This window comes from Lepidochelys kempii, chromosome 11 (assembly GCF_965140285.1).
Source record: "Lepidochelys kempii isolate rLepKem1 chromosome 11, rLepKem1.hap1, whole genome shotgun sequence".
NCBI classification, from domain to species: Eukaryota; Metazoa; Chordata; order Testudines; family Cheloniidae; genus Lepidochelys; species Lepidochelys kempii.
In genome coordinates, this window is record NC_136390.1 from 64,744,219 (window position 1) to 64,766,911 (window position 22,693).

Genomic DNA, 22,693 nt, shown 5'->3' on the forward strand with positions numbered 1-22,693 from the left:
GTACTTTCCTGTCCCACAAGAATTCTTCTGTCTCTGCCTCTTCAGAAGCCATTTTTTTTCAAAGAAGCCTAAGAACATAAGAATGGCCACACTGGGTGAGGCCAATGGTCTGTCTAGTCCTGTGTCCTGTATCTGACAGTGGCAGCTGCTTCAGAAGGAATGGACAGAATGGGGCAATTTTGAGTGATCGAGCCCCTGCTGTCCATTCCCAGCATCTGGCAGTCAGCGTTTTAGGGATACCCAGAGCATGGGGTTGCATACCTGACCATCTTGATTAATTGCCACTGATGGACCTATCCTCCATGAACTAATTCTTTTTTGAACCCAGTTATATGTTTGGCCTCCCCAACATCAGATGGCAGTGAGTTCCACAGGTTGACTGTGTGTTGCATGAAAAAGTACTTCCTTATGTAGGTTTTAAACCAGCTGACTTTTAATTTCATTGGACAACCCTTAGTTCATGTGTTATGTAAAGGGAGTTAGATACCCAAATCCCACTGAAAATCCTTTGAAAATCCCATCTTGAGTATCGAGGATAAAGTGCAGCCCCATCTCAGTGCACAGTGACCCCTGGCTGGCATAGCAGCAAATGAACAACATGCCCATCCTCCTGTCTGGGGCAGCCGTATACCAGAGTGTGTTTGCCAAAAGGGATGGACACCTGAGGAATAAAAAATAAAGGCTGCAGGGAGGCAGGAAAATCCCATTCTCTCTCCTGCATAGTCAGTGCAGTGAGAGAACCCTGATCGACAGTTGATCGGGAGAGAAAGAGCCCAATCTGGGAGAAGCAGAGATGAGAGTAAAGAGTGCTTAATCCATTTAGTGTGTCATGTTCAACAAAGAGGCTTTCTCCTTAGCTCCGGGAGTACCAGTGCCTTGGGTCTCATCCGTCCCCGGTGACATAAATAGAATGAGTCCCTTTGACTTCACTGGCTGTTAGTGCACTCAAAGGGACTGATCTAAGAGGACTCCCCAGAAAATTCGGTGGAAGCCAAGGATGTATGTCCATACAGCAAGGAAAGGAGTACAATGTAGACTTCTGACTCCATTCCGGGGTTTTTCCTTGCTGCCTAATTTAATAATTTTAGAATTGCAATTGTCTTGACTAAGCTTTAAAGTGAACACTTTATTGAGGTGAAGGGGGGCGGGGGGGACAGTTCATGCCTTGGCTGATGCTGTTTGTATGACCTCTATTCCAGGTGTAGATTAAATAATAATTGAGGTATTCTTGTAATAATTACCTTGATACTTGCGCGAATAGAACAATAATTACCTGGGGGCAGATCCACAGGTGGAGTAAACGATCATTGCTCTTTTGAAGTCAATGTAGGTATGACTGTTTACACAAGCTGAGGATCTACCCTCTGGATTCTACTGTAGATACAAAGCTACTAGCTATGGTACATGACCAGATGCAGCCATGTATTTGAAATCTACTGTTCAAAAGTTTACAGTCGAAACCATCTCCACTATATAGGATACATTAATGCCTAATCCAAAAGCCCACTGAAGTCAGTGTGGGTCTGTCCATTGAGTTGGTGGGCTTTGGTTCAGGTTACTTACAATTATAGGTGTCATAGTCTCTGGAGATGCAATATGAAGAAAAGAGCGATTTATCCATATGGTTTTAACGCTGTTGTGTCTTCAATATAGGATCGGAGCCAATTCGCAGGACAGGAAAGAGTGGCACTTCTACGCCCACTACCCCTGGATCCACTGCCATCACTCCTGGTACCCCACCCAGCTACTCCTCCCGTACCCCAGGCACTCCTGGGACCCCAAGCTATTCCAGAACCCCTCATACTCCAGGCACTCCCAAGTCTGCTATATTGGTGCCCACTGAGAAGAAAGTCGCCATCATACGCACTCCTCCAAAATCTCCAGCCACACCTAAGCAACTACGACTTATTAACCAGCCTCTGCCGGACCTCAAGAATGTCAGATCCAAAATTGGATCGACAGACAACATCCGGTACCAGCCAAAAGGGGGACAGGTAAGAATTTACTCTAAATGCACAGTGAAGGTATTAATGTGCTGGGAAGGTCACAATTTTGAGATGCCCCATAAATAACAGTCAGAGCATTGCATCTGTTGTCACAGTTAGACGCTTTTTATTTAAATGATTTTAAATTGGGAGGACCTGGCTTGTCTTCAGAAATTGTCTTGTAAACTGAAAATTAACTCTGGGAAAGATTTTTTTCATGCCTCACTGAGATCAGTTGAGAGGTCTGATGTACCTTCCAAGTCAAAGATGTGTTTTAGCCTAAAAACCAGAAGCTACTGCTTATTCAGTCCCCTGTTTAAATAGCAACGAATTAATAAGCTTAACAGACAGACAGGTAGTAGCCTTAATTAGAGGTGAAGTGTTTTATTAGTTTTAAACAACTGTAAAATGCAGGAGATGAATAAGAGGAAATAGAAGTATGTAAAATAATGAGTGGCATAAAGAAGATAGATTGGGAGCTTCTGTTCTCCCAATCTCAGAGCAAGAACAAGGGATCAGAGAATAAAATTAAAAGGGGACAAATTCAAAAGTTATAAAATTTAATACTATTTGACATGTTGCATTATTATATTGTGGAACTCATTGCCACAGGAAGTTGCCGAGGCCAAGACCTTAGTACAATTCAAAAAGGGATCGGACATTTATATGGGTAACAAGAATATCTAGATTTATTATAGTTAATTCTTAAAACAATTTTGGAATATTAAACCTCATGCTTTTGGCTTTAAGCCAGTCTCTAACTGTTAGAGACCAAGATGGGATCTAATACATCTGCCTATACTGGGGTTCTTATACCTTCCCCCTTGAAGCATCTTGTACTGGCCACTGTCACAGGACTAGTTGGACCTCAGGCCTGGTTCAGCCAGGCGGTTCCTATGTTCCTAGACGGAGTGTATTGTCTAAAATAATTACATCATACTAATGCACGCTTTGTTAGCTCACATTTTGCTTTCCAATGGCTATCGCCTTTGGGTTACAGATTGGTCTGCATAGCTCTTCATTTCCATAGCAACAGCTACTCCTGTTCCTTATCTCCTTTAAGGGAAAGGGGAAATGTCTGTACATACATCAGTAGAGGCCAGAAGAATTTGCAACCGAGCAAGTTTTCTGCTCACAAAAGGCCATTGCTGTATCTTGTAACTTAGAGGCAGTGGCAATCAGTTTTATTAGTTTTATTGTTTCAGAAAGGAAACCAATCTAATATAACACTGGACAAGCTGGATCAGTAAACCTAAAACCAACCAGACATATGCCTAAAACATGGACCAAATTCAACCTCCTTTTGAGGTTACAAAAATGTTGGTTACTTTATTTATCATAAAATGTTTGTCTGCTCTTCATGTTGACTCATGATCCAAATTTGCAAGGGTCTGAGTGCCCCCTACAAAGCACTCTGCGTCCTTAGCTCCCATTGGCTTCATCAGAAGTTGAGAGTGCTCAACACCTCACAAGAATAGCATACTGAGTGTCTGCCACTCCAATGGATTCTGGGTCCAATTCTGCAGCCTCTAATCGCGTGCAGGGTCAGAACATTTGTTTGAGTCAGAAGAGGGCAGATATCAAAATGCTAAATATCCATACTGATACCAGAACCTGCTGGACAATCTTGCATGAAAGCCAGTTCTCACAAGGTTTCCAAACCTGTGATTCAGATAAATGTCCAAGCTTTTGGATATTTATCCAGACCTCCAAAACGCTGAGGTTCACCCTTCATTAATTTTAAAGAAAAGTTGGATCTTAACATTTTAATTTTGCATATCCATTCATTGCAGGTATTTGGGAGTGCAAAAAATGGTTAATGATATATTAGATCCCAATGCAGCTCTCAGTATGTAGATTCTGATCCTGCCAGGTGCTTTAGCCTGATCAGCCCCTTGCAGGATTGGGCTTGTGGCCAAATAGTCAAATAAGCCCAATAAGGATAATACATCAACAAGTGTATTTTCTTCATTTATTTTGACACGTCTTTTTGATTATTTCTGATACTACTTCATCTCGCCCTGTACGTGTTCTGTAGTACATGTTGTAAAAGCTATATAAGACCTCAATACAGCACCCTGGCAAACTTTTACTCCTAGTAATTTCATGCTGCATAAAATCTTTGCTAAGCTGTAAGAAGGGACCTGAGAATAGTTGATTTTGTGTTTGTTATTATAAAGAATTATCAGGTGGATTAATTCAGTGAGGATTAACAATTTTTACAGTATTGTATGTATATCAGTGTCTCCAATCAGTTATTGTACAAGCCCTTACTTACAATTTTACCTTATTTTTCTGCCAGATATTGTGGCCTTATATGCTAAGATTTTTTTCTCAAAAAAATAAGTATTATTTGTCTTTCAATGATATATAGCAGCTGGTAGTTCTTTCTTCTGGGGATCACAGGGGAAATTTGATGGGTGAATATAAAAAATATGATTGAAACTAAGGATTTTGATACTTTATTCCTCAGTGGTTTGTGACCATTATATATGGCTTGGGCAAAGAGAATGACTCACTGAGTACTTCCTTTGTACTTTCTCTAGATCATCCTTCCTCAGTCTAAACAAGAGTTCTGGGTTGCTGTTTTTTTCTTTTCTGCTGTTCAGTCTTACAGCATCAGCTTATCATGTTAAAACGTGAAAACAAATTTATTTTCTTTGTTGTTGCCTTCCTATATCATGTCTGGCAGTGTATATTCCAGCGGCTGAAATGAACTGCTGTCTGCTCTCTGCTTTTACTGGTGATGTATGAAACAAATAGAAGGCAACTTGAACTTTATAACCTGAGTTGAAGTTGCAGTACTGATAGTAATAACCATAGGAAAAAAACGTATGGGCAAGTAAGCAAACATGACAGGGAAATTATATCAAGTGTATAACTATGCAACCCTAAAGTGTCATTTAGAGACACAATCTTTTGTTTCACCAGAGGCATGTGTTAACCTAACACAAAGTCCATTCTTGGCTTACTGCAGTCCTGGAGAAAGCAGTTGCATTGCAGCAGTGCCAGAGTTTGATGTGCATGGTTGAAGAAGCAGGAGGTGTTCGAATGTTAAATAAATCAAGAAAGAAATACAGAGTTTCATCCTTGAATCTCTTTAGAAGTTCATCAGCCAACAAAATTTAAATTCAGCTCTGTCTCACCATTTAAAAAAGGTTTAAAAGGAAAGCGGCTTTACAGGACAGAAAAAACATACTTCTGGGGAAAATCTAAGTTCATGTTGCATCATAATAGGTCCCTACTAGTAGCATGCGGTATGAGAAGTATTTAATGGGTGTTCTGCAGCATTGAGAACTGAGGGGCTTCTGTGCTGTGTGATGTTAGCCACTGGGCAGTTGTCTGGTTTTCTCCTTATAGAAAAGTATGATGAAATGAAGGATTCTTGGCAAAGCTCAGACACGACTTACTTATGGGTACAGCTGTTGGGCATCAGATTAGGGTTGCCAACCCTCCAGGATTGTCCTGGAGTCTCCAGGATTAAAGATTAATCCTTAATTAAACATTATGTCATGTGATGAAACCTCCAGGAATATGTCCAAATAAAATTGGCAACCCAGCTTCAGAAGGATTTTAGCAATGCCTCAGCCATGAAGGAAATACTGTACTTTCAGAAGGATGCAATTTGCATATATTCTTTCTAAGATGGCCTTTGGGAAGAATGGGGGGAAAAATCTGTTACAGATATCAAGTGTTTTTGCTATTTTGTGTTTTCTTCATGGAATTATACCCATGGAAGTGAGAAGATGTTATGGAAGTGAGAAGATGTTTGTAAAGGTACTGATTGTACCAAAGAACATTGATCTAATCACTGACATGGAATGTATGTTAAATACGACATGTCAGCAATCAATGATAAATCCAAATTATGTTTTAAAAATAAAAATAAAAAAAATGCTAAAATCAAATCTAAGACATGGGCCGGATCCTCAGTGGTGTAAATCAGCATGATTTCAATGAAGTCAATAGGGTTACATAGATCTACCCGAGCTGAGAACTTGGTCCTAAGTATTTATTAGCATCACTGACTTCAGGAATAGCCAAGCAATTGGTAATGAGTAATCTGGCAAATAGAAAAAATATGTATCCACACCCAGTTGTGGAATGGAGTCTCTCCAAAAGCTTTTTTGGAGATAAAGACAGAAATTCATTGTCTGCCCAAAGCTGTGGAGAATAAATTGCATTCAGCCACGTTTTATAAAATCTGAAGTGCATAAATATGGTACTGTGCTATATGGTGACCAGCCCTTTTTAAAGGAAGATAGCGGTTTCAGCCCACCTGTCCTGCAGCCGATTTGCCTCCCTAAGTGCAGACAAGGAATTTAGTCACATGACAGACTGAACCAGGCCTCTGTCCGGGTAGAAAAACAGAGGTCAGTGGATAGCCAAAGGGGGACTGCAGAGTGAACATGCAGAGTGCAAGATAGAGCCTGAGACAGATTGACAGTCAGTCAGTCTCCTGAAGTGGTCCCTGAGGAAGGAATTGGGGCTGGGAAGAAAGGCCCACCTGTACGTTTTGGTTTCCTTTTGGGGAGAAGGCAAAGAAGGCATGCCAGGCCTTGGGTCTTCTCCAGAGACTTAGAGAACATAGGAAGAGAGTTCCTCTGGGAGGCGGGGCTGTGCCCAGGGTAAGCCTGGGATGGAAGACCTTTTTGTGCTTATTTTGGAACTTTGTGTTAATAAAACCAGACTCCAAGACAGGCTGTTATTGGACTTGTGAAAGCCTCTTTTCGGGTTATTGAGGAATCGAGAGGGAAAACGGAGGCAGGGTGACTTCTATCCAGATAAGGGGATGTGTGTGAGGTGGCCACCCCCGTGACATACCAACATTCAATAGAGGGTAAAACCTGCCCAGAAACCACATGAATTTTATGAAAATGAATAGTGATCTGCTAATAAGTGATACAGTGACAACTGCAGAGAAGGAGGAGGTCTGATACCTGCTGGGAGAGCAATACAGCAGTGCACAGACAGTCCAGGAAGTTTTTGGAAAGTGCAGGGGACAATTTCCTGGTGCAAGTGCTGGAGGAACCAACTAGGGGCAGAGCTCTTCTTGACCCGCTGCTCACAAACTGCGAAGAATTAGTAGGTGAAGCAAAAGTGGATGGGAACCTGGGAGGCAGTGACCATGAGATGGTCGAGTTCAGGATCCTGACACAGGGAAGAAAGGAGAGCAGCAGAATATGGACCCTGGACTTCAGAAAAGCAGACTTTGACTCCCTCAGGGAACTGATGGGCAGGATCCCCTGGGAAAATAACATGAGGGGGAAAGGAGGCCAGGAGAGCTGACTTGTATTTTAAAGAATCCTTATTGAGGTTACAGAGACAAACCATCCCGATGTGTAGAAAGAATAGTAAATATGGCAGGCGACCAGTTGGCTTCACAGTGAAATCCTTTCTGATCTTAAACACAAAAACGAAGCTTACAAGAAGTCGAAGATTGGACAAGTGACCAGGGAAGAGTATAAAAATATTGCTCGGGCATGCAGGAGTGAAATCAGGAAGGCCAAATCACACCTGGAGTTGCAGCTAGCAAGAGATGTTAAGAGTAACAAGAAGGGTTTCTTCAGGTATGTTAGCAACAAGAAGAAAATCAAGGAAAGTGTGGGCCCCTTACTGAATGAGGGAGGCAATCTAGTGACAGAGGATGTGGAAAAAGCTAATGTACTCAATGCTTTTTTTGCCTCTGTCTTCACGAACAAGGTCAGCTCCCAGACTACTGCACCAGGCAGCACAGCATGGGGAGGAGGTGACCAGCCCTCTGTGCAGAAAGAAGTGGTTTGGGACTATTTAGAAAAGCTGGATGAGCACAAGTCCATGGGGCCGGATGCACTGCATCCCAGGGTGCTAAAGGAGTTGGCGGCTGTGATTGCAGAGCCATTGGCCATTATCTTTGAAAACTCATGGCGATCGGGGGAAATCCCGGATGACTGGAAAAAGGCTAATGTAGTGCCCATCTTTAAAAAGGGGAAGAAGGAGGATCCTGGGAACTACAGGCCAGTCAGCCTCACCTCAGTCCTTGGAAAAATCATGGAGCAGGTCCTCAAGGAATCAATTCTGAAGCACTTAAAGGAGAGGAAAGTGATCAGGAACAGTCAGCATGGATTCACCAAGGGCAAGTCATGCCTGACTAATCTAATTGCCTTCTATGATGAGATAACTAGCTCTGTGGATGAGGGGAAAGCAGTGGATGTGTTGTTCCTTGACTTTAGCAAAGCTTTTGACAGGGTCTCCCACAGTATTCTTGTCAGCAAGTTAAAGTATGGGCTGGATGAATGAACTATAAGGTGGAAAGAAAGTTGGCTAGATTGTCGGGCTCAACGGGTAGTGATCAATGGCTCCATGTCTAGTTGGCAGCCGGTATCAAGTGGAATGCCCCAAGGGTTGGTCCTCAGGCCGGTTTTGTTCAATACCTTCATAAATGATCTGGAGGATGATGTGGATTGCACCCTCAGCAAGTTTACAGATGACACTAAACTGGGAGGAGAGGTAGATACGCTGGAGGGTAGGGGTAGGATACAGAGGGACCTAGACAAATTAGAGGATTGGGCCAAAAGAAATCTGATGAGGTTCAACAAGGCCTAGTGCAGAGTCCTGCACTTAGGACGGAAGAATCCCATGCACCGCTACAGACTAGGGACCGAATGGCTAGGCAGCAGTTCTACAGAAAAGGACCTAGGGATTACAGTGGACGAGAAGTTGGATATGAGTCAACAGTGTGCCCTTGTTGCCAAGAAGGCCAATGGCATTTTGGGATGTATAAGTAGGGGCATTGCCAGCAGATCAAGGGATGTGATCGTTCGCCTCTATTCGACATTGGTGAGGCATCATCTGGAGTACTGTGTCCAGTTTTGGGCCCCACACTACAAGAAGGATGTGGAAAAATTGGAAAGAGTCCCGCAGAGGGCAACAAAAATGATTAGGGGACTGGAACACATGACTTATGCGGAGAGGCTGAGGGAACTGGGATTGTTTAGTCTGCGGAAGAGAAGAATGAGGGGGGATTTGATAGCTGTTTTCAACTACCTGAGAGGGGGTTCCAAAGAAGATGGATCTAGACTGTTCTCAGTGGTAGCAGATGACAGAACAAGGAGTAATGGTCTCAAGTTGCAGTGGGGGAGGTTTAGGTTGGATATTAGGAATAACTTTTTCATTAGGAGGGTGGTGAAACACTGGAATGCGTTACCTAGGGAGGTGGTGGAATCTCCTTCATTAGAAGTTTTTAAGGTCAAGCTTGACAAAGCCCTGGCTGGGATGATTTAGTTGGGGATTGGTCCTGCTTTGAGCAGGGGGTTGGACTAGATGACCTCCTGAGGTCCCTTCCAACCCTGATACTCTATGATTCTATGATTTAATTAAACATCTCAGAGTGGGAAGGCTGTGTAAACTAAGGGTTCTATCCTGCCACGTAAAATTCCCATTAAGGTCCCCTTAATTGTGTCCAGTCCTTCTTACTTCAAGAGGAGCTGTGAGGGCAGAATCTGTCCACCAGGCGCTTTCTGACTCAATTTTCTTTAAACCAGCTCTGAAAAAAATGTACATGCACTAATGAAAGGAGAAAAATAAACAGGGTCAAATTACATGCAGCTTCAGTATTTGTGTGCTAGCAGGTGAAGCGTGCAGAGAATCCCCTCCCTCCTCAGCATGCAGGAAGCCATCCTGCAGCCAGGGCTCTCCAAGTGTAATGGCTGGGGAGCTGCTGGTGTTGCTGACAGCACGAACACCGTGGAGGGGTGTATCTGGGTGGGTTGTGGCTATGGCTACAGGTGAGTGTGTTCCCCTACCAACAGAGAGATTGTGCTACATTCCACTCTCAGTTGCATCAGTGTAAATGGGGAGTAAATCCACTAAAGACAGTAGAGAAGACCGATGAAATTCAGAGCAGAATCTGGCCCATTATGCCCATTCCTGCCTTACCCAGGCATAATATCTCAGTCACCTCTTGCCTCCACCAACCCTCCTCTGGCTGGGAGACATAACTGAGCCTTAAGCATCTGGGCCTTGATTCCGGAAAGCATCTTATGTATATTTTCAAGTATGTGCTTAAAGTTAAGCGCATGAATAGGTGCGTTCCTGAATCAGGGACATAGCAGGCAAATTTTAAAGGGTGTAGGTCTACTCTGAAACTCAGCTACTGCCAAAGTACTTAGCTAACACGTCACTATAAGGCAGTTGTGTCCATATAGTTAGACCTAGTTCAACTGTCTCCGTTTGCATATTTACCAAGGCAACAGTTCATAGGAGTAAGATAGTGTCACACAATTGCATTTCCATCATAAAGGGTCTGTTTTTGTGGATTTAAAAAATAGCTGGAGAGATTCCTTCCAGGCTGGAACTTGGAGAAGATGTCTGTATCCAAGAGCATTTTTTAATTTGAAAATCAGAAATCAGTACATCAGGCCCTATTTTAAAACTCTCCTTTTGTTCAAACAACATCTTTTTTCTGAAAGCTTTTTTAACTTTCGAAATTTTGTTGACTATTAATGGTTTGTACAAAAATAATGACGGGTGGCCTTATTCTACAGTCCTTTTTTACAAAAGCTCCCATTGATTTAATGGAAGGTTTTTTGGAATCATGACTGAAAAGTTAGGTCCTGAATTATTTTAATTATTTTGGCCACGAAGAAGGTTACTGCTACTTGTACATGTATTTATTAATTTTTTTACAGACACTCTGGCAAGCAGGTGGAGGAGTCTCTTCTGTTTGTGGGAAGGTGGGAGGGTAGGTTTATAGGAATGAGCATAGAGTTGGGAATCTGAATCCTGATCTGCCACCCACTTGCTATGTGATCTTGGGTCAGTCACTTCATGGATAAGACTTAGGGTCAGATTGTGAACCACTTTTTCACATTATCTAGCTCCATTGACTTCACTGGAACTATTCATGTGAGTAGCTGCTACCCAATGTGAACAGGGGTAGGGCCCAATCCACAGCCCATTGAAGTCAATGGCAAGATTCCCATTAACTGCAATAGGTTTTGGATCTCACAGAGGAGTAGTGAGTACAAATGAGTTGCTATGTGTTTGAACATGAGAAATGCTCTATGCGCACTACATATGTTACTGTGTAATATCATTTCAGTAATTCACGGGGAGCAGCTATGCCTGTTAGTGAGCATATGCAATAGCCACATTGATGTGCATCTGGAACCTGCCTTGTGTCAATTTGAAACAAAAACGGTGGTTCACAGAATGTGCTTCTGCCCAACAAAAACATGCAGGCACAAACGGGATCGGATTTGTATTTGTATTTTAAATGTTAAATACCATGCTCTACTCTGGGTCAACGGAGATGAAGTACATTTATGTTGCTAAAGTGGAAAGAGAATATTCTGTCGGGCACTGTTTTCATTTTAAAATTGCAGATTTGAAAGGAAAGGAGGACTTGTGGCACCTTAGAGACTAACCAATTTATTTGAGCATAAGCTTTCATGAGCTATACAGCTCACTTCATCGGATGCATTCAGTGGAAAATACAGTGAGGAGATTTATATACACACAGAACATGAAAAAATGGGTGTTTATCATGATAGACACCAAGAGTACATCTAGACTGCAAAAAGAAACCAATGCAGCGAGTCTCAGTGCTCAGGTCAACTGACTTGGGTTCACGGGGCTTGAGCTATGGGGCTAAAAATAGCAGCGTAGATGTTACTGCACAGACTGGGGCTCAGGCTCTGAGACCCTCCCAGATAGCCAGGTTACAGAGCCTAGGCTCCAGCCGGAGAAGCAACATCTGCATTGCGATTTTTAGCCCCGCAGTGCAAACACCGTGAGCCCAAGTCAGTTAATCCAAACTCTGAGACTTGCTGCCTTGGGGATTTTTTGGCAGTGTAGACATATCCTTAGAGCCTGATTCTCCATTCCCTCACCTCAGTTACACAAGCCCTAAAGATTGAAAATCACTCCCCTTAAACATGCTGGGCCTAATCTGTATGCCTAACTCCATCCAAATGCAGATACTTAAGATCTTGACGTCAATGGTACTGTTTGCACGAGGAAGGATTATTGGTAAAGTTTATAGGGTCAGGCCCATTATTCAAGCAAACTGTGAATCTATTTTTTGAAGTCCAGTACCAGAAACAAAATGTGCTGAATCATGGCATTTATTTTCAGTGGGTTTAATTCAGATCTTCATTTTTTTGTGCGTCGAGGGGAATGTTCTCTAAGATTCGTTTTTTACCATTTATTTTATTCCTATCAGATACCCTGAGTTACTGATAAAAGGTGTAGAGAATACCGATCACAGCTATCTCATTGTGACTTTGTGCTCCCCTGGTCTGTTCAGTAAATCCACCTGCTGTCTCTTTACTTATACTTAGATTGCAAGCTCTTTGATGCAGAGACCATCGTTTTGCTATGAGTTTTGTACAGCAACTAGCGCAGTGCGGATAAGGCCTCTAGGTGCTGCTGCAACATACATTATAAACAATAAAAATAACCTTTATAGTGGTTGGGTTTAAAGATCACATACAGATTTTTGTTCTCAGCATTAAAGAATATTTTACAATCCTCCCCCCCCCCCCCCACTTGTTAATTTTGGAGGGAGAGCTTTTCCGTATGATACACATGAGAACACCATCTTTTAACTCTCTTCCATGTGATTTGAGCATTTAGGAATTTCATGGGTTTGTGATGTTGACAATGTCACAATTTAAGCATTTAATTTTCTTTGGTGCATAAGAGTATTAGTACTTAAAAGATTTATGCTCCCAGCAGTTATTACTTCCCCTGTTGTATTCTGATGGCATGGGATATTTTTTGCTGTTCAGAGAATAGCTGATTCAGTGACCATATGATTAACTAGATAAATGCTTTTGGGTGGCTTTGGCCAGCTTGACCCTCTCCAGGGCGGCGGGGAGCCAGACCACCTCGCTACTTCTGTCAGGAGTGTCGGGGAACTAGCCTGGCTGCGGAGCCAACAGTCAGTAGCTCAGGCCCTCAAGCAGGGGCTGAGCAAACAGTTCACTAGCAAACCCAGGCTCCTGGCTCCAAGCGGCCTGAGAGAGGGGGAGACGGCCACCCGCAAGATGGGTGGCAGGGGGGACGCAGGCCCACCCACTCCACTGCGTCCCAGCCCGGGGCCCTAGAAGCGGCAGAAGGCCCGCTGCTGGGTCAGTGGGGATCCTGGCCGCAACACACTGACATGGGCTCTGGCAGTGTTGCAGCCTGACTAGGGTCGGCTGCCCCCGGGCTACCTTCCTATCTCCCTCTCTAGAGATAACCTGGGTCCAGCCGGCGTCCTCCAAGGGGTCACACACCCTGGGCTCCTCGGGGTAACTGGCACTCGGTTGGCTTGACAGCTCCTCGGGGTAACTGGCGATCTGCAAGCTTGGCAGCGTCTCTGGGCTCGGGCTAGCATCAGGAATTGACTGGTCTGGCCAGTCCTCAGGTCGGCTGCCGATTGCCGTGGTCTCCCAGCTGGGAGCTCCGCCACAGGTGGCTGGCCTCCCCGGTGGCTGTGTTTCAACTGAGCTCTGTGGTCGGGCTTTTATACTTCCTGTCCTGCGCCTTGACCTCCGAGGGGTGGGTGCAGGGTTCACTGGCTCCACGCACTTTGGTGTCCGGAGAGGCTCATCCCTCTCCAGGGCAGCGGGGAGCCAGCCCACCTCGCTACAATGCCATGATTTGTTTTTAGCTATAATGAAGCTTTGCAAAAAGCAATAAACTGAATCCTTCAAAGATGTAAATCAGTGATCATTATGCTTAAAAAATGATCACGGGCAGGGCTGGTAGTACTGCCTGTTATTAAGGTTGCCTGACACATCCCATTATAAGACTCCTTTCCATTGCATATAACTTTGCCAAACTTTAATTGTTAGGGCTGAAATTTTCCATGCCAAGTGTCTGTCTCAAGCTGGTTTCTTTCTTTCTTTCTTTCTAGCCAAAACAGTTCAGCTGTTTCCAAGGATGAGACTAGGAGAATAACACATTGGTTTTCTCACAGTAAAAATTCTTTTTTTTAACAGCTCTCGCACTCCTATGCTCTGGAGGAGGGACTTGAAATTTGGGAGGGACTGGCCTCGGTGTCTGGGATGTGTCTGCTCAAATTTGGCCTAAGTATAAGCCTATATGAGGCATGGTGGCTGAGTGCTCCAGGTGCTTGGCTACAATCCTAAAAGTCAGGGGTCAGAGTCTTGCTTGATCTCATACAGAAAGGCTGCCTCCAGTCCACCGAGATGCAAATGGGTACCTGATTCACTGGGTTAGGGAAGACTGAAGGCTGGTGGTGGGGAAGAGAGAAACTTGGACTGAGAATGAGGTGGGGGGATATTGGGACTAGCTGAGCAAGGAGACTGGGAGCCAGGGAGAGTGGGACTAGTAAGCAAAGAGACTTAGACAGGGAGCTGGGAGGGCAAAGAGACTAGGATTTAGAACCAGTGGGGCAGAAGGAAGAGGTGAAGGGGGAAGGGAGACAGATGGGATGAGTAGCCAGGGTCCGTGGGGAGAACTGAGGCAGGCTGGGCAAAGAGGTGGAGACAAGGAGCTTGGGAGGCAGCGACACTAAGATTGGATGAGGATCTCAGGAAGGTAGATCAGGGCTAGGAGCCAGAGTGAGCAGAGAATGTGATTGGGTGGGGGAAGGGAAAGAAGAGGAGGTCAGTGTGGAGAAGAGAGAGATCGGATGAGGAGCCAGGAGGTGGGGGAAGCTGGGTGTGGCTGGGCGAGGAGCTGGGGGAAACTGGAAATGTCTGGGCAATATGGCTGGGAGTGGGGTGGGAGACTGAAACTGGAAAGGGAATTGGCAGGGGGACACTAGCTCTTCATCGGTAAGGAGACTGGGACTGTGATGAGAAGCCTGAGAAGTTGAGACTGGGATTGCATAGGCCAGGAGAATGGGACTGGGACAAGCAGCCAGGAGTGGGGAAGAGACAAGACTGGGACAGGGGAAATTTGGAGGGGACAGGGCAGCAGGGGTCAAATTTTGGAGGAATGGACAGAGGAGTCTATGCCCACTAGAGAACACTCCCCTCCAGAGCCTAGATTCCTGAATCTCACCATTCCTCTGCTGTCTGTGAACGTCTATGAAATCCCCCTCTCGTGCTGGTCCATATAGAGGATGGCAACCTATTACTGCTATCAGTTACTCTGTTAACTCAAGTGGACAGATTTGTGTGGTGGATCTAAAGGTTCCAGCCCTCCTGATGACCCATGTGGGTGTCAATATGATGCCACATATTGAAATTTCTGGGCAGGGTTCAGTTTGCTTTTTTAAAAACCTAGGAAATTGCACACACAAAAACCTGTCTATTATGCCATCCCCAAAGTAGGTCCTTACTGTGCACAGACTGAATCAGGGGCCCTGTGGGAAAAATAGTATGTGACCATGTAATTAAAGATTGTATCCTAATGGACACACACAAGGAGATGAAATTAAGGTTGCATAGAGATAATTCTGCCATTTCCTAACTTTTGAGTGCTTGACTTTGCAACCTTAATAATGTTCTTTTAATGTGTGTGTGTGTGTGTGTGTGTAATAGAATTACATGTTCACCACAAATGTAATCTTTTTAAAGGGACATATTAATTTAAATTAAATATTCTTTTAATTACTACTGTATTTATTACATGCCTCTATATGATGTCTATCACCACTGTTTCTGGGAGTCCTTTACAACATTTTGGCCAAACTGCCCAAATTTAGGGCCTATTCCAAAGTGACTAGAGATTTTGAGTGCCTCAATATTTTAGGTGTTTCATCTGAGTCACCTTAAAGTCCTGATTTGCAGAAAGTGTTGAGCACTCACTTGAGCATACCACAGTATCAGACCTTCTTATTCGACAAAGAACAGGGAACTTTCTTGTTGAGCAAAAGGCAGATGATGCTCATTCTTCAAGAGTTGGTGTGCCCTGGGACATTCCAGACCTTTTATTTAGCTACCCTGAACGAAGTGATGTGTTTTGAGTCTCCTGAGAAAGGTGCCAGTTTCACACTGGATCCCAGAACATTTTTGATTTTCTAGATAGTAGCCAGCACCTTGAATTTCTCCTGGGGTAGGCCCAATCCTGCTGCCACTGAAGCTGTGAAGAGTTTTGCCATGTATGTGAATGGCACCATGATCAGGCCCTCTGTGCAGAGTACAGGTTTTCTAGGTTTTCAAGGGTCTGACCCGCTTGGAAAATAGGCAGCCCCATTCTGCACCAGCTGAAGTCTCCCAAGTGGCCCTGGTTGCCAAAGTTAAGATGAACATATTATCAAGGCATCATCATGATCATCACTAGAAGTGACAGACATGGAGATCACTGTAGCCAGGTCCCTGTCTGACTTGGTTGGACACGCTCTCTTAGGCAGCTGAAGATGAAGAATGGATTCTTAACTACAGCTGCCACCTCAGGGTTGATCCAAAGCCCATTGGAATCAATGGAAACTCTTCCATCACCTTGAGTGGACTTTGGATCAGGCTCTGGATGTCAATAGCAGATTGTCATGATATCATGTAGCCTCCTTTCCCCTTCCGTGCAATCATGTTCATACCACTCGTCACAACTATGAAGCTGGTGCCCCTCCATATATCACTGTTCAGAGGGGTATTTCTGCTAAAGAGACAAAGAAACATGGGTTTGTATGAACTTAATGACCTAGATGACCTCCTCATAAGGCCTAGCCCTGCTGTTCTTATTCCCAGTGATATCAATATTACTTGGAGAAAACACATCCCATTGAGATGAGGTCAGTGGGAGTTTTGCCTGAATAAAGACTACAGGATTGGGCCACTGACCTTTGTAGAGAGATTTTTTAACATGGAAAATTCGTTGCAGGAGGCCTGACTCTCTTCTCAGAGTGGGTGACGTTCACCCAATGCAGAGGGCCACCATTAGGCGTATGCACCAGTTAAGCCCCCCTTTATTGGGGGCTTCATAGTGGGATTTAACTTATGCAGAAGCCTTGTGCTGTCCCTCTACTCAGGGTGAATACACCCAGTGGCTTTAAACCAATCACTCCACTAGGCTCCGTGAGGCAAGAGCACGATCTAGCCTCAAGTTCAGTGTGTATGTCTCTGGAAAGTGCTGATCACAGTAATTCTCTTCAGGTTCTTGCCCATACAAGAGAACCAAACCCCTTTACATAGCCTCTGCTAAAAGCCCTGAAAACTATGAGATCAATGGTCATTTCCAGCTCACATGTTTGGAATCTTGCTTGGTGCTGATCAGGTTTTCATTTATCCACTCTCCTCACCCTTTTTTCCCCAAATGAGCCTGATTCTGATCTTACTTAACACCAGTGTACATCGGGAATCACTCCACCAAAGTAAGTATAGTTACACTGGTGGGTAACTGATGTAGGTAAGGAGAGAATCAGGCCCCCTATTTTGATGAGCTCTGTGGGGTGCCTAAGTAGAGTGACTGCTCTTAGAGCACTTTCCAAGACCCCAATTCTGCAAGGTACAAGGGCGTAGGTATAATTTTAAGTATGTAAGCAGTCTCATTGACCTCAAAGGAGCCCAAGTCTGAAGTACAAAAAACCTGAGCAGGAAATATGGCACAAAGACAGAATAATAGATCTCAAACAAATCTTACAAAAACATATTAAGAGGTAGGGCTAGGATGTAAACATCCTAGGGAGAAAATCATGAACAGTGGCTCAAAATACATGAAAATTTTCTCTTTTCGCTGAAGAGTACATTAATGAAATGAAGCCAAGCTGGAATATTTTTAAATGACCTAGCTTTAGTGCCTGTGGGGAAGCTTATGAGAGACCATGCACAGCCATAATTACAAGGTATGGAAATTGGGGAGAACATAAAAGATCAGTTTGGTGGAAAATGTATTCACAGCCTATAATTTCCTTCTGTATCTCACTTTTTCTTCTTTGTTTCAGTGGGCATCCGGGTGGTAGGGTAGGCCAGGGAAATCAGTTATGAATAGTCTGCCCAGCGGTTGGAAAGTAATTTGAACATTAGAGAGAAGGGTTCTCAGCAGTCTTATTTTTGCTGTGAATGGCATCTGAAGAGAATTAACATTGGCGAGAATGAAATGCGGTTCTTCTTTTCACCAGCTGCACGCAGGCATGGACACTGCCTTTGGCTGTGGAGCAAAACTGAGCTCGAGTCTGTCTTCCAGCTCTTGGTCTTCCACTCTGTACTTCTACATACACATGTCCATTGTGAACATAACTCTCTCTTGCTAGCAGAGATGGGCATGAATGGAAATGCCAGGTCTGAATGCCCTTGCACATTGGGATGTTTGAAATCCAGATTCAGATTCTATGCCATGAGCATACCCCTGTGTAGGAGCAGAACTAACTCTTACATTGGTGAAATCTGCAGAACCACAGGTCCTCCCTACCTCTCTCTTGGTCTTCTCCTGTCTTCCCTTCTACCCTTACTCCTGCTAAAAAAACTCAAAACACATACACATACCCCCCCCCATATGGATGGTGCCCCCTCAGTGCCCAACTCCTTGCTATTACAACTGTCATTCAGGCCCTCTGTGTCTATGGAGGGGGCTTAGGTTTTACCTCATAAAGTGCAGGTCTCAAAATGTACTGAGAGAACCAGCAGTTGTAAAAGTACTTTAGGCATTTTCCCCCCATGAAGCTTTCCAGAGATGAACCACTTCCTCAGATGTTCAGACAAGTGGAATTCAAACTCAGCAGACGCAGCTAGAGCTTACTGGCAAATGTCTGCCCTGATCTACACAGGATGCAGTGCTACAGAAGTCAAGGGAGGTGCCCTGAGTGGAGCTGCCATGAGTGTAAATCAGAGCAGAATTTGGCCCAATACCCTTTTCTGGAATAATATTTATTGCAGAACCTAGAGAATCCAATCAGCCAAGTTTTCATTCGGAAACCTGTTGTGCCATTGGCTGTGCCCTCTCTGTGTGTTATCCCGGAATTCCTGCTTCTGATGAAGCCAGGGCTTGTGGGACTCCGACGTCCAACAGCAGGGACAGGGAGCAGTGTAATTCAGCGGAAGCTCATTGGGCTGCGATTAGCTTAAGCATAATGCAATAAAACCCTTTCCAGCCACACAAACACAGGGGGCCATTGTCAGAAAAAATTTAACTTTTTCAGTACACTTCATTTGGATTGTTTTTGTTAAGGAGAGTGCTGAAGGAATCTCTCCTCCATACTGTAAGAAATATTTACTCCTCCATGCATTCCTAGATACCATGGTAATTTAGTGTCAGAAGAATAAGAGGAAACCCAGCAGTTTCAGTCCAGTGGGGGTACCGTAAAGGTTATGAAAAAGTATGCTGCCAAATCTGTGCAGCAGGAAGCTAGCACATCAGACGAATGGTGCTGTTCTCTCGTTCACATCCAGTTTGGCCAGCGGCTAATGTCAGCATCGCACCAGATCTCAGGTAACCAATCACATATTGCTGTGACATAATTTTAGCTATCAGGGAGAAACCAGACATGGAGAGAAGATTAGCAGAGAGGAGTCTGCCAAAATTGAGGCTGCTGATATTGGAGGCTCTTAAATGCTCGCATGATGTTGTACATAATTGAAAAGCTGTAGAAGGAGTTTCTGAAGATGAATCTTAACTTCCTACGTTTTCTTTTCTGCCTTATTGGTACTTACTTCTCAGGGAATTTTCTCTTTGATTCCTGAATGGTAACTCCCTTACGCTCCTTTGGCAATTCCAGCCCTAATATTCATATTGTATATTTGTATTTATTATGTGTTTCGTTTTGTGTTCATTTCTATTTTTCATGCTACAGAATCTCATAATCTTGGGGGATTTTTGATGACGGTGATGTGGGGTCTTTGCCCTCAGAGTTCAAGCAGCACAGAGATACAAATTCTCCTTCACAGGGTGTGACTGGAGTCCCAGGGGGAGCCAGTTGAAGTCACTCAATTATGGTGAACTGTAAAGAATGGTTTCAGAGTAACAGCCGTGTTAGTCTGTATTCGCAAAAAGAAAAGGAGTACTTGTGGCACCTTAGAGACTAACCAATTTATTTGACGCATCCGATGAAGTGAGCTGTAGCTCACAAAAGCTTATGCTCAAATAAATTGGTTAGTCTCTAAGGTGCTACAAGTCCTCCTTTTCTTTTTGTAAAGAATGGGGCAGACAATCCCCAAAGCTGGTGAATATTCCAATACTTAGATTTACCATGCCAGCACAAAACAGCTCCTTTATTACCTCACTGGTTACTCAGAAGTCAACAACACAGTTCCCTTAAAGTAACCCAGCCTCAGGCCTCCACCTAGACACCCAAGTCAGATATGATGAGGATTAATGAAAATCATCTTCATCATATAAAAAAGTTGTACAATCCCAAAAGATCGGACACATTACCTCCCAGGTTAAGGAATATTTTGGATGTTACCCAAATACACACTTACAGCCAATTCTTAACAACTAAACTAAAATGTATTAGAAAAGAGAGAGAGTATTGATTAAAAGATCAATATACATACAGACATGCATAGTGCTTCAGATTCATAGCAGAGATGGTGAGCTTTGTAGTTGCAAAGAGTTCTTTTAGAATTTAATCCATAGGTTATAGTCCAATGTCCAATATCATATTCAGGGTGTTCCAGCTTAACCAAGATCTCAATCTTGCGACTCAAACTTCCCCTGATGAAGCTTAAGCAGATCTGAGATGACAGGATCAGCACCCAAGGGTCTTTTATACAATGTTCTAGCATCCACTTGACCATACAGTCCTGGGTAAACAATAGGCAATCAGGGCGACTTTGAACTAGGTATATTTCCTAAGGATCACCAGTAATTATTCACACAGATTAACATAAAGCAATTGCCTGTTTTTCCACCATTTGCAGATGATTTGCTGTACATTTCAAAGAGAGATGAATACAGTGACATCCTATGTTTACAGTTCATTTAAATGTTAAGATGTTCTTTTGATCTCTGAATTAACAGAATACAGCATAGACAGCGACTGTTTGATTACATTGTTGACCACGACTAATATATATGTAAATACACAAAAGCACAAACATTATCTCCCCATATGTCTTTAAGGGTTGAATTTGAGTCATTCATCCTACAGGATGCTTAATCCTTTCTGGTCATGCGTCACACAGGGATTTCCCCCAGCAATCAAACTGATGAGATGAGCATTTGGTGCATGTCTCCTCTCCATGGGTGTGGGAGGAACAATCAGCAAAGTGTTTTGTCCACTGATGTTGCACAGTGGCTTGTCTGATGTCTGTAGACCTTCTTTTATGAGGAAGAGATGACACCTCTTGTGATAAACTAGTATTTCACACTTGCTGATGCTTCTCCCCTGACGGTGGGGGTTCACAGTCTTGGCAAACATTTTTATAGTTACAGAGCAAGCATTTAAACATTATCTTATAACATGGGATACAGATGTTATAAGTAGGATTAATATGTGCAGCCTCCTACAAGTATCCCATAAAGTCTAAACACTAAAGACATTCTTATAACTCTAATATCTATTTTAATAAGAGTAACACATAGGTGAGGCAGGTTGGTTTCCAGCTATGCATTTGTCAGTGTTTAGTGAGGTCCAGTTGCCTTGGCATGAGCTGGCACCTGGTCTGACAGCATCACCCCGGGGAAGGAAAATAAATAGCATAAATGTTGTACTCAGGTACAGGAGCATGGACAAAAGACCTGATTCAACGGTACACTCCAATTTAGCTATCTACTAAGGTATTGTACTGACATGCCCACCATGATTATAGTAATTGAGAGCCTCACAACATTAATCCTGGCAACATACCTGTAGGGCAAGGAAGTATTATTGTCCCTAGTTTATAGATGGGGAACTGAGGCAGAGGGAGATTAACTGATTTGCCCAAGGTCACAAAGGAAGGCCGTGGCAGAGCTGGGAATTGAATCCAGATTACATATGTCCCAGTGTAGTGTCTTAGCCACAAGACTGCCTTCCTCCCACTGGACAGTTAAGCTGGGTTTGCATCTGCTTTGTGTTACAAGATGGACAGTAAGCAGCTAGAGGGTACCAATGAATCTGTCTCTATTAATCTATCTACCTATCAGCTAAATATCAGTCAGTCAACTTAGCTTTTCCTATTCTGCCTGTCAGCTACGTTATAGACATGACTGTGATGAATGCTGTGTTGAAGAGTGATCTAGAAATGCCTATCAGCAAGCCTTACAAAAATATAACGCTTGTATGGAAAGACATTGTAAATTCCAAGTACATTAGTTTCAGAGTAGCAGCCATGTTAGTCTGTATCAGCAAAAAGAAAAGGAGGACTTGTGGCATCCGATGAAGCGAGCTGTAGCTCATGAAAGCTTATGCTCAAATAAATTTGTTAGTCTCTAAGATGCCACAAGTACATTAGTATTATAAACCATATCCTGAGGTCCTTATTTTACTCAGGCATAGTTGAATAAAAATCATGCAATATTTGAGTAAAGACCTTAGGATGTGGCCCCCAAGGAATTACACTGGGCCACACCAGGTATTCAATTTTTAAGCAGAAATCCCTCACTGGGGATGCTCACTTGGTTTATATTGGCATTGAAGTCAATGGAACGACACTGATTCATCCCAGCTGAGGATCTAGGCCATAGAGAAAAACATAACAAAGAATATGACACTACTCCACCACTGAGACTCTAACACGGGACCCTAACCGCCATTTGGATGCAAGGATGAAACCCAGACATTTGGTGGTTAGATGGGAGAACCATGGGTTGAGCTAGTTTATGTGCCTGCAGTTTCATGGTCTGATCTAGCATGAGTCAGGAAGGAGCACTGTCAAACACACGCTTTTCCCCATCTCCACATTGCCCAAAGG

General features: G+C 43.6%; 1 protein-coding gene across 22 annotated transcripts in view; it reads left to right on the forward strand.

Moving 5' to 3' along the window:
• Positions 1–22,693, forward strand: part of MAP2 (microtubule associated protein 2) — a 341,433-nt gene that overhangs the window by 305,911 nt on the left and 12,829 nt on the right. For all 22 annotated transcript variants that reach the window (XM_073306661.2, XM_073306670.2, XM_073306672.2 and 19 more), the window contains one exon: positions 1,654–1,994. In XM_073306661.2, coding sequence (XP_073162762.1) covers positions 1,654–1,994 — 341 coding nt within the window. The remainder of the gene's footprint in view (positions 1–1,653; positions 1,995–22,693) is intronic.